Source organism: Pan paniscus, chromosome 2 (genome assembly GCF_029289425.2).
Source record: "Pan paniscus chromosome 2, NHGRI_mPanPan1-v2.0_pri, whole genome shotgun sequence".
NCBI lineage: Eukaryota > Metazoa > Chordata > Mammalia > Primates > Hominidae > Pan > Pan paniscus.
Window position 1 is genome coordinate 15,720,615 of NC_085926.1, and position 14,444 is coordinate 15,735,058.

The following is a 14,444-nucleotide window of genomic DNA, read 5'->3' on the forward strand; positions in this document are numbered from 1 at the left end:
TCTCCCCTTATCTGCAGTTCCACTTTCTGCATTCAATTACCTGCCGTCAACCATAGTCTGAAAACAGGTGACTACACTACAGTTACAGTGGGATATTTTGAGAGATAGACTACATTCATGTAACTTGTATTAAAATTGTTCCATTTTATTATTATCTCTTACTGTGCCTTAATTATAAATTAAATTTTATCATCGGTATGTATAGGAAAAAAACACAGTATCTATAGGGTTTGGTACTATCCAATGTTTCAGGCATCCATAGGGGGTCCAGGAACACATCCTCTGTAGATAAGTGGGAACTACTTTGAAAAAGACATGGCAGCCACTAGCTCCCAGCCACAGAATCTTGGGAATGTTACTTTACCTATAAGTTCCTATCCCTGCAACAAAAATGAAAGACTAGACAAGTTGGCTTCATAGGTTCTTCTGTTACCTTCTCTAAATCTTTGCTGTACACATAAACCCCAATCTTTGCTATGACACCTAGCACAGACAACGTTTGTTGTGTAAGATAACTAAATAGCAATTTTCTTAAATTGTTTTGATGGTTCTGTCACTAAAGTATTATCTTGACTAAATGTTAATAAACTACTAAAAAGCATGTTTTCTAAATTCTGCCTTCCTTTGCTATTTACTTCTGGAAGAACAATAACATATCTCTGTCTTCACCTATTTTTCCTGCCACAATAATAGAACATACTTTTCCTGTTGTGTTAAGAGTTGGTATTGTTTTCCTTGGTCACCACAGGTTAACTGTGCACAAGTAGTATCTACTACATACATTTCTAAATTTGAGAAAGTTATAAAAGGAGGCAAAATTAGACAAAAATGAGAAAGATAAATAGTTCTGTATGCCTTTACTATGCAAAAATGCAAGTTCTTTAATAAGTGGGGGGTGGACAGGAGGAGAGAAAAATAATGGTCTAATTGAATGCCACCTACCTCACCATGTCCACTGAAAGCTGCATGATGTAATGCAGTCCTCCCTGCTCGATCAGATACGTTTACATTACTCAGAAGAGGTACCAAAGCTTCAGCACACTTTACAGCTTTATTAGCAGCAGCTATATGTAAAGGGGTTTGCCAATTTTTGTCTCGAGCATTAACATCTGCAGAATGCTTCAAAAGTACCTGAACTGCTTCCTAAAACATATGAAGATAAAAGTTATAAAAGACAAATGAGTTAAGAGTTTGAGAAATTATTTCTATATATAGTGTGCGTGTGTGTGTATAAATATGTATCTACATATGAAGAAAATAAAAAAGCTCTCATAGAACTCACTATAAACAAGTAGGAATTTACCCAAGGAAAGAAAATATTTTGAATGTAAAGCGATACTGAGAGTACTCAGAGCCATATAAGATGCATCAAGATCAAACATTCCCTTTCCCTACCCTACCATTAAATGCATAAACATTCCTATCAAAATGTGCAAGAAGAAATACTGACAACTATTATTCAAAAACATTCATTTATTATATCTTATTTTTCTAGGTAACAAGATACAATTTATACTTTGAATAAATAGTTTTTTGGTTTTGTTTTTTGGTCTTGCTCTGTTGCCCAGGCTGGAGTGCAGTAGAGCAATCATAGCTCACCATAACTTCAAATTCCTTGGCTTAAGTGATCCTCCCACCTTTGCTTCCTGAGTAGCTAGGACTACAGGTGCATGCCACCACCCCTGGCTAATTTTTTAATTATTTTGTAGAGACAAGGTCTTGCTATGTTGCCCAGGCTGGTCTCAAACTCCTGGCCTCAAGTGATCCTCCTTCCTTGGCCTCCTGAAGTGTTGGGGTTACAAACATGAGCCAGTCATAGAGCCACACCTGGCTCTTTAAACAATTTTAAGCAATAGATTTTTTACACTGCATATATAAAAATTAAAAACATACTATTTCTCAATGTATTATACATGCTATATTTGACAAAATGAAAAATCACTAGGATCAATTTCATTAAAAAAAAAAAAGACACAACATAGACAAGGTTCTTTTTGCAGTGCTGCTTAGAGAGAAAGTTAAGGCAATTTAAGAGTCTACTGTCCAAGAGATTTATCTCCCAGAAGCGCATGGAAAACATCACAACACTACCTCTATAAATTGGACTCATGGCAGGATTCCAAGGAATTCAGTATGCCATCAACATTAAGCAATATAATCAGAACTAAACTCAGCAAAATTTTTCTCCTTTCAGTGATAATCCTAATTTTTGGTAAATTATCCGGGAACCTGCCCCTGATAATTCAAAGTGAGTCCTTTTCTATTTTCCCTAAGTGTCGGCTGGTCTGAGAAATAAAGGGAAAGAGTACAAAAGAGAGAAATTTTACAGCTGGGTGTCTGGGGAGACATCACATGCCCAAGCCGCAAAACCAGCAAGTTTTTATTAGTGATTTTCAAAAGGGGAGGGAGTGTACGAATAGGGTATGGGTCACAGAGATCACATGCTTCACAAGGTAATAAAATATTACAAGGCAAATGGAGGCAGGGCGAGATCACAGGACCAGGTGAAATTAACATTGCTAATGAAGTTTTGGGCACACATTGTCATTGATAACATCTTATCAGGAGACAGGGGCCGGGCACAGTGGCGCATGCCTGTAGTCCCAGCTACTTGGGAGGCTGAGGTGGGAGGATCGCTTGAGCCCAGGAGTTCTGGGCTGTAGTGCGCTATGCCAATCGGGTGTCCGCACTAAGTTCGGCATCAGTATGGTGACCTCCCGGGAGCGGGGGACCACCAGGTTGCCTAAGGAGGGGTGAACCGGCCCAGGTCGGAAACAGAGCAGGTCAAAACTCCTGTGCTGATCAGGAGACAGGGTTTGTGAGCAGACAACTGGTCTGACCAAAATTTATAAGGTGGGAATTTCCTCTTCCTAATAGGCCTGGGAGCACTATGGGAGACTGGGGCTTATTTCATCCCTTATCTGCAAGTGTAAAAAGACAGACGTTCCCAGAGCGGCCATTTTAGAGACCTCCCCCTAGGAACGCATTCTCTTTCTCAGGGATGTTCCTTGCTGAGAAAAAGAATTCAGCGATATTTCTCCTATTTGCTTTTGAAAGAAGAGAAATATGGCTCTGTTTCGCCTGGCTCTCAGGCAGCCTGACCTAATGGTTATCTCCCTTGTTCCCTGAACATTGCTGTTATCCTGTTCTTTTTTTAAGGTGCCCGGATTTCATATCGTTTAAACAATTTGTGCAGTTAACTCAATCATCACAGGGTCCTGAGGTGACGTACATCCTCAACTTACAAAGATGATGGGATTAAGAGATTAAAGTAAAGACAGGCATAGGAAATCACAAGAATATTGACTGGGGAAGTGATGTGTCCATGAAATCTTCACCATTTATGTTCAGAGACTGCAGTAAAGACAGGCATAAGAATCATAAAAGTATTAATTTGGGGAACTAATAAATGTCCATGAAATCTTCACAGTTTATGTTCTTCTGCCATGGCTTCAGCCAGTCCCTCCATTTGGGATCCCTGACTTCCCGCAACAGTAAATGAATGCCAAACTACAAATGAAAATGAAAACGACCAAAACCGAAAGAGAATCTGAGTTCTCATGTCAATTCTATTATTTACAAGGCATACTATTCAAGTCCTATAAAACTAACCCTAAATGTTCTTATCTGTAAAGGAGATGGGGGTGGGGGAAATAACATCTGCCTACCACTCTTTTCAAGTATGCTATAAAGCACAATAAACTAATGTACATGAAAAGTGTTAGAAAGTGAAAATAGCTATAAATATACAGAGCATCAAGGAAGACTGAACAAAATACTATTAGCCATGAATCACCCATACCATTTTAGGCCTCTGAAATAAAAAGTAGTCAGAACAGTTTGAAACATGGGAAATAGCACCAGTCCTTAACAGGGATGGCAAAAGACTGAAGAAATGCCCAGTTATCTATCAAATTGCTAAGGAAGTCAGCCAGCTAATCAAAGATATATGGAGGCCTATCACTCCACAATTCCACAACAGTGATTTATCCAAAAGATTTAAAAAATCCATCCAAGAATGCTCATAGCAGTTTTATTCCTAACCACCAAAAACCAGAAATGCAAATGTCCATCAACAGAAAAATGGATAAACAAACAGTATATCTGTACTATTACTCAGCAATGAAAATGAACCAATAATGCATGAAACATGGATAAATCTCAAAAACGTTGAACAAGAGAAGTCGTGACACAAGAATACATATTGTATGATTCCATTTTTATAAAGTTCTAGAATAGGGAAATTATGCTAAGAGAAATCAGAACAGTGGTTGCCTCTGGGGACAGGGAAGACTGAAAACGGACATGAGGGAACTTGCTGGGGTAACAGAAATCTTCTATATCTTGACTGGGATAAAGGTTACACAGGTGTATACATTTGGCAAAACTTAAGGGTGTACACTAAAAAATTCATGCATTTTAATTGTAAGTTATATTTCAATTTAAAAAGGAATATGGAAAGAATACATATATGAATACTCACAAAAATTATGGAAAACAAGGTATAAACACTATCAAGATTCCTGATCCTCACCTCTGAGAACAGTACATTGTGACTTGGGGGATCTAAAACTAACACTATATTGGGAAATGTTAGTAGGTATGTTAGTGGATATAATAAATAATTTAAAATAAAATGAACAATTTGTAATTGGATAAACTGGGCAAACACAGAATACTAGAGATGTCAGCCTTGCCTTATCCACTCCCATTTTGGAATTCATAATACAAACATTAAAGCTTCTGGAAAGTTTGGGAAATACTTATGTTCCATTAGTAAAAACAGGAAAATCAATTCTACTTTTTTGTTTCACTAAAAAGCAGGAACAAATCTGGTTCACAGTAGGTAAGCGTAGGTAAGTGGGCACCTAAATAAGGCAATAAACATAGCAATTAAGACACTAGAGTATCAAGACAGATCAAGGTGTGAACCCTGAATCCATTATTTCCTACTCAGAGTAATACATGTCAGATCACAGGCCTGGTGTGGTGGCTCACTTCTGTAATCCCAGCACTTTGGGAGGCCGAGGCAGGCGGACCACGAGGTCAGGAGATCAAGACCATCCTGGCTAACAGGGTGAAACCCCGTCTCTACTAAATATACAAAAATTAGCCAGGCGGGGTGGCGGGCGCCTGTAGTCCCAGCTACCCGGGAGGCTGAGGCAGGAGAATGGCATGAACCTGGGAGGTGGAGCTTGCAGTGAGCCGAGATCGCGCCATTGCACTCCAGCTTGGGCAACACAGCGAGACTCCATCTCAAAACAAAAAACAAAAAACAAAAAACGTGTCAGATCACAATAGCAGTGATCTTTGAAAATTCAGAGAAAACTGAAGAAAATCCCTAAAGGTTGGAGACATTAAAAAAGAAGAGGTGAATTTCTAGAACTACAAATCAAAGAGCCTGATGTCATACCCTAGGATAATTCTACATCATATTATCAGTGTATCATCATAAGCACACAGAAAATAATGTGGGGATAACTAAGGGCACAGATGATTTTATTAACAAAAAACATTATTATAGTAATCTAAATTCTAAATTTTCAGTTATTAGAGGGAATGTGTAAGAAATGCTGCTGGTGTGTCTTGATTTTTTTTAAAAGCTAAGTAAACATTCCATGACATTAATTCAAATGAGATTATGAAATATGGGATAATGACTGAAGGTTAAACAACTGTACTCAGAGAGTATTTATTATTACCATGGGGTCAGTATAGAAGAGGCTCCACAGTACCAGTTTTCCCCTTTGGTTCTATCTTTTTTTTTTTTTTTTTTTTTTTTTAGCAATTCTTACCATTGATTTGAAGGAAAGCACAGGAAAAACAAGGGCTTAACATATTTGCAAATAAACACAAAGCTTGGAGAGACCACACAATATCTCATGTGATAATGGAATTTAAACTCAGTTATCTTGACAGACCTAAAATGTAATTCCTGATTAGGTTAAAATATAAGTTGTATGCTCTTCAGCAGTGCAGTGTGGCTTTTTAACACACACACACACACACACACACACCAAAAACAAAACCCAACTCCTAATACTCGGATATCCATTTATTCAGAAAAATATGCAGTACTTACACAGAGCTGAACTATATGCTACTCTTAAAGAATGACAGTCATAAATCATAGTAGTAGAGACAGATTGAGATAGCCAGCTAGTAGGAGGTGGTGTGGAAACTATGTCAATGAAGGAGAGTTGGGGAGTCTAGGAATATTTAACCGGAAGCAGTCTTTCTTAACCTAGTTTCAGTGAGGTAATTAAGCACTAAGGTAGTACGGTATGTGCTAAGTTAAGTTCTCTTCTATGCATCTATCACTGTGCAAGCTATTCTGTCCTTAGGAGAATTTAGAAAACAGTCACTCCAATCAGCTTGCACAGGATTTAATTCTCCCATGGTATCTCAAAAATATAAACCAAAAGCCACCTACAGGTGAAAAACCCATCTCTCTGTGGCCATAGCTATATTTTCTGTTAAATGTAATAAGTATAGCTACTTTTGCTCTCAGGACTTAATGAAAATAAGTAACGATGGTGTAAGTGATACTCTTGACACTAATGACTAGGTTTTCTAGCAGTTTTACTACTTAGGAGACCTTCTTTTCAAAAGAAAAATGATACTCAGTGTTTACAGAAGTTATATCTTTTTGGAATGGCCACATTTTATAGCTGTTTCTCATAATCCTGCAAAAGAGTATCAATACTACACAGCCTTGTAATTTTTAGTTATCTTTTTCTTTTTTTTTTAGATAGAGTTTCACTTTTGTCACCCAGGCTGGAGCGCAATGGCGCGATCTTGGCTCACTGCCACGTCTGCCTCCCAGGTTCAAGCGATCCTCCTCAGCCTCCAGAGTAGCTGGAACTACAGGCGGGCACCACCAAACCTGGCTTTTTTTTTTTTTGTACTTTTCATAGAGATGGGGTTTCACCATGTTGGCCAGGCTGGTCTCGAACTCCTGACCTCAGGTGATCTGCCCACCTCAGCCTCCCAAACTGCTGGGATTCCAGGCGTGAGCCACCGCGCCTGGCCAATACAATATTTTCTTTATCCAGTCATTGACTGATGCGTATTTGGGCTGGTTCCATATTTTTACAATTGCAAATTGTGCTGCTATAAACATGTGTGTACCAGTATCTTTTTCTTATAATGACCTCTTTTTCTCTGGATTGATATCTAAGTGGTGGGATTGCTGGATCAAATGGTAGATTTAGTTCTTTAAGGAATTTCCACACTGTTTTCCATAATGGTTGTACTAGTTTACATTCCCACTGACAGTGTAAAAGTGTTCCCTTTTCACTGCATCCACACCAACATCTATTATTTTTTCATTTTTTTGACTATGGCCATTCTTGCAGGAGTAAGGTGGTATCGCTTTGTGGTTTTGATTTACATTTCCCTGATAATTAGTGATGTTATTTTTCCATGTTTGTTGGCCCTCTGTACATCTTCTTTTGACAATTGTCTATTCATGTCCTTAGCCCACTTTTTGATGGGATTGTTTTTTTCTTGCTGATTTGTTTGAGTTCCTTGTAGATTCTGGATATTACTCCTTTGTTAGGTGTATAGATTGCAAAGATTTTCTCCTACTCTGTGAGTTAATGCTGCTGATTGTTTTCTTTTGCTGTGCAGAAGCTTTTCAGTTTAATTAAGTCCCATCTATTTATCTTTGTTTTTGTGCATTTGCTTTTGGATTCTTGGTCATGACGTCTTTGCCTAAACCAATGTCTAGAAGGGTTTTTTCTGATGTTATCTTCTAGAATCTCTATGGTTTCAGGTCTTAGATTTAAGTCTTTGATCCACCTTGAGTTGATTTTTGTATAAGGTGAGAGATAATGATACAGTTTCATTCTTCTAATGTGGCTTGCCAATTATCCCAGCATCATTTGTTGAACAGGGTGTCCTTTCCCCACTGTTTTTGTTTGCTTTGTCGAAGATCAGTTGGCTGTAAGTATTTGGCCTTATTTCTGGGTTCTATTTCTGTTCCATTGCTCTATATACCTATTTTTATACCAGTACCATGCTGTTTTGGTGACTATGGCCTTATAGCATAGTTTGAAGTCAGGTAATGTGATGCCTCCAGATTTGGTCTTTTTGCTTAGTCTTGCTTTGGCTATGCAGGCTCCTTTTTGGTTCCATATGAATTTCAGAATTTTTTTTTTCTAATTCTGTGAAGAATGATGGTGGTATTTTGATGAGAAATGCATTGAATTTGTAGATTGCTTTTGGCAGCATGGTCATTTTTGCACCATTGATTCTACCATCCATGAGCATGGGATATGTTTCTATTTGTGTTGTCTATGACTTTTTTCAGCCCTGTTTTGTAGTTTTCCTTGTAGGGGTCTTTCACCTCCTTGGTTAGGTATACTCCTAGCTATTTTACTGTTTTTCTGCAGCCATTGTGAAAGGGAATGAGTTCTTGATTTGATGCTCAACTTGGTCGCCATTAGTGTATAGCAGAACTACTGATTTGTGTACATTAATTTTGTATCCTGAAACTTTGCTAAATTCATTTACCAGTTCTAGGAGGTTTTGGAATGAGTCTTTAGGGTTTTCTAGGTATGCGATCATATCATCAGCAAACAGTGACAGTTTGACTTCCTCTTTACTGATTTGGATGCCCTTTATTTCATTCTCTTGTCTGATGTCTCTGGCTAGGACTTCCAGTACTATTTTGAATAGAAGTGGTGAAAGTAGGCATCCCTGTCTTGTTCTGGTTCTCAGGGGGAATGCTTCAAACTTTTCCCCATTTAGTAAAATGTTGGATGTGAGTTTGTCATAGATAGCTTCTATTACCTTAAGATATGTCCCTTCTATGCTGATGTTGCTGAGAGTTTTAATCATAAAAGGATGCTGGATTTTGTCAAATGCTTTTTCTGCATCTATTGGGATGATCATGTGATATTTGTTTTTAATTCTGTTTATGTGGTGTATCACATTTACTGACTTAGGTATGTTAATAACACCATCCATGCACCCCTGGTATGAAACCCACCTGATCATGGTGGATTATCTTTTTGATATGCTGTTGGATTTGGTTTGCCAGTATTTTATTGAGGACTTATGCATCTATGCTCATCAGGGATATTGGTCTGTGGTTTTCTTTGTTACGTCCTTCCCTGGTTTTGGTATTAGGGTGACACTGGCTTCATAGAATGATTTAGGAAGGATTGCCTCTTTCGGAAAAGTATCAATAGGACTGGTACCAATTCTTCCTCAAATGTTTGATAGAATTCAGCTGTGAATCTATCCAGTCCTGGACTTTTTATTTGCTGGCAATTTTAAAAATTATCACTTCAATCTTGCTGCTTGTTAATGGTCTGTTCAGAGATTCTATACCTTCCTAGTTTAATCTAGGAGGGTTGGATATTTCCAGGAGTTTATCCATCTCCTCTAGGTTTTCTAGTTTATGTGCGTAAAGGTGTTCACATTAGCCTTGGATAATCTTTTGTATTTCTGTAGTATCATTTGTAATATCTCCCATTTCATTTCTAATTGAGCTTATTTGGATCTTGTCTCTTCTTGGTTAATCTTGCTAATGGTCTATCAGTGTTATTTACCTTTTCAAAGCAGCAGCTTTTTGTTTCATTTATCTTTCCTTTTTTTTGGTTTCAATTTCATTTAGTTCTGCTCTGATCTTCATTATTTCTTTTCTTCTGCTGGGTTTGGGTTTGGGTGGTTCTTGTTTCTCCAGTTCTGTGAGGTATGGCCTTAGATGGTCTATTTGTGCTCTTTCAGACTTTTTGATATAGGCATTTAATGCTATGAACTTTCCACTTAGCACTACTTTTGCTGTATCCCAGAGGTTTTGATAGGTTGTGCCACTATTATTGTTCAGTTCAAAGAATTTTTCAATTTCTATCTTGACTTCCTTGTTGACCCAACGATCACTCAGGAGCAGGTTATTTAATTTCCATATTTGCATGGTTTTGTGGCTTCCTTTTGGAGTTCATTTCCAATTTTATTCCACTGTGGTCTGAGAGAGTACTTGATATAATTTAGGTTTTCTTAAATTTACTGAGACTTGTTGTGTGGCCTATCATATGGTCTATTTTGGAGAACATTTCATGTGCCAATGAATAGAATGTATATTCTGCAGTTGTTTGGTAGACTGTTCTGTAAATATCTGTCAAGTCCATTTGTTGTAGGACATAGTTTAGGTCCATTGTTTCTTTGTTGACTTTCTGTTTTGATGATCTATCTAGTGCTGTCAATGGAGTATTAAAGTCCTCCACTATTATTGTGTTGCTATCTCATTTCTTAGGTCTAGTAGTCACTGTTTTATAAATTTGGGAGCTCCAGTGTTAGGAGCATACATATTTAGAATTGTGACATTTTCCTGTTGGACTAGTCCTTTTATCATTATATAATGTCCCTCTTTGTTTTTTCCTAACTGCTGTTGCTTTAAGGTCTGTTTTGTCTGATATAAAAATAGTGATCCCTGCTCACATTTGGTGTCCATTTGCATGGAGTATCTTTTTCTACCCCTTTACTTAAGTTTCTGTGAGTCCTTACTGTTAGGTGAGTCTACTGAAGACAGCAGAAACTTGGTTGGTGAATTCTTATCCATTCTCCCATTCTGTATCCTTTAAGTAGAGCATTTAGGCCATTTACATTCAATGTTAGTATTGAGATGTGAGGTACTATTCTATTCCTCATGCTATTTGTTGCCTGAATACCTTTTTTTAAAAATCGTATTATTGTTACATAGGTCTTGTAAGACTTACGGTTTAAGGAGGTTCTATTTTGGAGTATTTCAAGAATTTCTTTCAAGGTTTAGAGCTCCTTTTAGCAGTTCTTGTAGCGCTGGCTTGGTAGTGGTGAATTCTCTCAGAATTTTTGTCTGGAAAAGACTGTATACCCTCCTTCATTCATGAAGCTTAGTTTCACTGGGTACAAAATTTTTGGCAGATAATTGTTTTGTTTAAGGAGGCTAAAAATAGAACCCCAATCCCTTCTAGCTTTGTAGGGCTTCGCTGAGAAATCTGCTGTTAATCTGATAGGTGTTCCTTTATAGGTTACCTGATGCTTTTGCCTCACAGCTCTAAAGATTCTTTCCTGCATCTTGACTTTAGATAACTTGATGACTATGTGCCTAGGTGATAATCTTTCTGTGATGAATTTGCCAGGTGTTCTTTGAGCTTCTTGTATTTGGATGTCCAGATCTCTTGCAAGGCTGGGAAAGTTTCCCTCAATTATTCTCTCAAATATAGTTTCCAAACTTTTAGAGTTCTCTTCTTCCTCAGGAACACCAACTATTCTCAGCTTTGGAAAATTAACATAGTCCCAAACTTCTTGGAGACTTCGTTCATTTAAAAAAAAATTTTTTTTCTTTGTCTTTGATGGATTGGGTTAATTCAAAAGCCTTGTCTTCAAGCGCTAAAGTTCTTCTGTTTGTTTGATTGTATTGCTGAGACTTTCCAGTGCATTTTGCATGTCTCTAAGTGTGACCTTGATTTCTAGAAGTTGTGATTGTTTTTACCTATTTCAAGAAAGAATTTTCCTTTCATATTCTATATTATGTTTTTAATTTAAGTTGGACTTCACTTTTCTCTGGTGCCTCCTTAATTAGCTTAATAATCAATCTTCTGACTTCTTTTCCTGGCAATTCATAGACTTCGTCTTGGTTTGCATCCATTGCTGGTGAGCTGGTATATTTTGGGGGTGTTAAATAACCTTGTTTTGTCATATTACCAGAATTGTTTTTCTGGTTCTTTCTCACTTGGGTAGGCTATGTCAGAGGGAAGATCTGGGATTCAAGGACTACTGTTTAAATTATTTTGTCCCACTGGGTATTCCCTTGATGTGGTGTTCTCCCACTTCCCCTAGGAATGGGTATTCCTGAGAGCCAAACTGTAGTGATTGTTTTTGCTCTTCTGGGTCTAGTAACCCAGTGGAGCTACTAGGCTCCGGGATGGTACTGGGGAATGTCTGTAAAGAGTTCTATGATGTGATCTGTCTTCAGGTCCTTCAGCTGTGGATACTAGCACCTGCTCCAGTGGAGGTAGCAGGGGAGTGAAGCGGACTCTGAGGGTTCTTGGTTGTGTTTCTGTTTAGTCATCTGCCTTGTAATTTTTAGACTGAAGAGTAGAATTAAGAAACTTACTAGGATTATTTGCTTTCTAACCTACAACTTGCCCTTAAATTCAGGCTGAGCACATAGTTTTTAAAAATTAGGAATTAAGACTCTGGCAGAATTTGCTGTCTTCCTTTAATGTTAATTTTTCTTTAGTAATTTTTGGTCTGTTTTACAACTTCTGCAAATATATAAATTGTACCTTCTTATGACTTAATCTGGTAAAAATCCATTATTTTAATAGCCATAATCCCAAGAGTCTTAAAACAAAATGCATAGGTATGGCTAACATTAATATGTTCCAATAACAGTAATGTTTATCTTAACTGTTTTTATTTAAAGAAACATCTTTATGGAGAGCTAACCACAAAATTAATAACATTACAATGGAATTTCAGAATTCAAAGTATTTTGGCTAGTATGTCTTAGTTTTTATAATTCCTAGACTTGTCCAACATCGCACAGCTGAAAAGTGGCACGTAATAATTGAAGCCAGTGTCTCCAAATCTAAGTTCCGTAAGTTCATAAGCTATAGCACATCAAGGACCCAGTTCAGAGTTAGGTTGTGTGTTCAACTGCACCCACTGTCCCCATCCTTCTCCTAACTAGGAGGCTACAGCTAATAGATTGCCTCTGTTAATTACAGGGTTTGTAATCCTTCTCAGTCACATTTCACCTTTATGACTCTTCACTTGCCCAGCTATTGCTCTGGGTTCAAGATGTAGTTCACAATGAGGAATACAAAGGACAAAGAGACAGAAGCTCCGTAGTTTCTCATGAGGCACTAGTTAGAGTTCCCTTTCCTTCTCCCAAACTACATAGTCCCATGATGGACAGAAGAAGCAGTAGCTACACTTAGGAGTTCCTTTCTTAACCTCACAATTGGAATAACTAAAGAAATACTAGATGAACATAAACTTATACTATCACATACTTTTGTATTTTAAATTATTTTTTAAGCTTTGCAACAAGTTACAACTACTGTAAAGTAGGTAAAAGGGGTACTTTGGACACAATGCATTTTAGAAAAGCACTGAATACACATTATAAAGTAAAATAACAGAAAAAAAGATGATTCAGGTTTTTGTCTCATCTCTATCATTTAACAGCTGAGTAGTTTTTCATGAATCATTAACTATATAGTTTCCTCAAGACGTCTATCCTACAAAGATGTCCTCAGGACTGAAAGATATGAGAAATATAAAAATACTGTGCAAATAATGAACATTTTCTAAAAATGTCAGTTATCTCGACAAGCAAACAATATACAAGGCTGTACACAAGAAGGAACTATTCTTCCTTGTAATCCCTCTCAAACATTTTAAAGTTATATATTTATAACCAGTAAAATGTGCAATCAAGTAATGGTTTTGAAGCTAATTTCAGTATTTAGCTAAGTAACATTTCAATTAATTATTATACACTGATGAGATTCTTTCTTGATCACAATCAGTGAAACCTTTGTAAGAGACTATTGTAAACAGGTAGAGAAAAGCCCTGAGGAAGAATATGTAGGACAGAAAAATGATTTCTCTTGTAGAAGGGACAGAGATAGGGTTTTCTATTCTCTGCTACTTCAGACTGCAAGAGGCCTTATAAACAAAAGAAGAAATGAAACAATTAACTTGGTTTGTACAAATTCTAAAGTAAAATGACCAGTCAAGGTATCTCAGTAGCTTTTCCTTCTTTTGAAAACATAGAATTTGAATATGGATTCAGGGGTACGCCTATTTAATGTTTTCATATAAAACATATTTACTAAGAGAAATTTCATACCTCACTACAAGATGCAACTGCTCTGTGTAAAGGTGTCAACCATTTGCTGTCTTTGGCATTAACTCTAGCTCCTGCAACAAGAAGAAAAAAATAAATTGAAATATTGTACATAAAATATTTTTAATAAATCTCCTGAAATAGTATTTATATATAATCCAAATTGGATAAATGACAATTGAAAAAAAAACTTATTTTTTACACTTTCTGCTGATAAAATTACCCTTAGAATATAAAACAAAATTAGCCTTTTAAATTGATATAATTGTCCAATAAAGTCTTAGTTTTTTAATTTAAAACAAAATAAACATCATTTTATATATAGGTTAGAAAAGCCACCTTTATACAGAGCATATCCAAGGTAGAAATCAGACCCCATTTTAGAATGTGTGTTAAAAAAAAATCAAATAAATGAATATAAGAATATACTTGGAGATAAAATGCAGACTATTTTAAAGTCTTCATTACATTTCTTTACTAATGAATATATCATGCCATAAGGTAATATGATAACATCAAAATAGTTCTCCAGCCATGATTTAAAACACATTGTATAAGACAGAAACAATGGTTACAGACTTAGAAAAATAATTGA

The 14,444-nt window shown here is 36.7% G+C and overlaps 1 protein-coding gene across 16 annotated transcripts in view; it reads right to left on the minus strand.

Moving 5' to 3' along the window:
- The window catches only part of ANKRD28 (ankyrin repeat domain 28), a 194,099-nt gene that overhangs the window by 68,799 nt on the left and 110,856 nt on the right, over positions 1–14,444 (minus strand). For 11 of the 16 annotated variants that reach the window (XR_010111399.1, XR_008624705.3, XR_008955355.2 and 8 more), the window contains 2 exons: positions 13,853–13,923; positions 943–1,143 (listed from right to left, as the gene is read on the minus strand). Coding sequence is in view for 12 of the 16 variants with exons in the window: in XM_063602197.1 (XP_063458267.1) it covers positions 943–1,143; positions 13,853–13,923 (272 nt within the window). In the remaining 4 variants the exon portion in view is untranslated. The remainder of the gene's footprint in view (positions 1–942; positions 1,144–13,852; positions 13,924–14,444) is intronic. The other 5 variants (XM_034955916.2, XM_034955917.2, XM_034955915.4 and 2 more) reach the window with 1 other exon arrangement.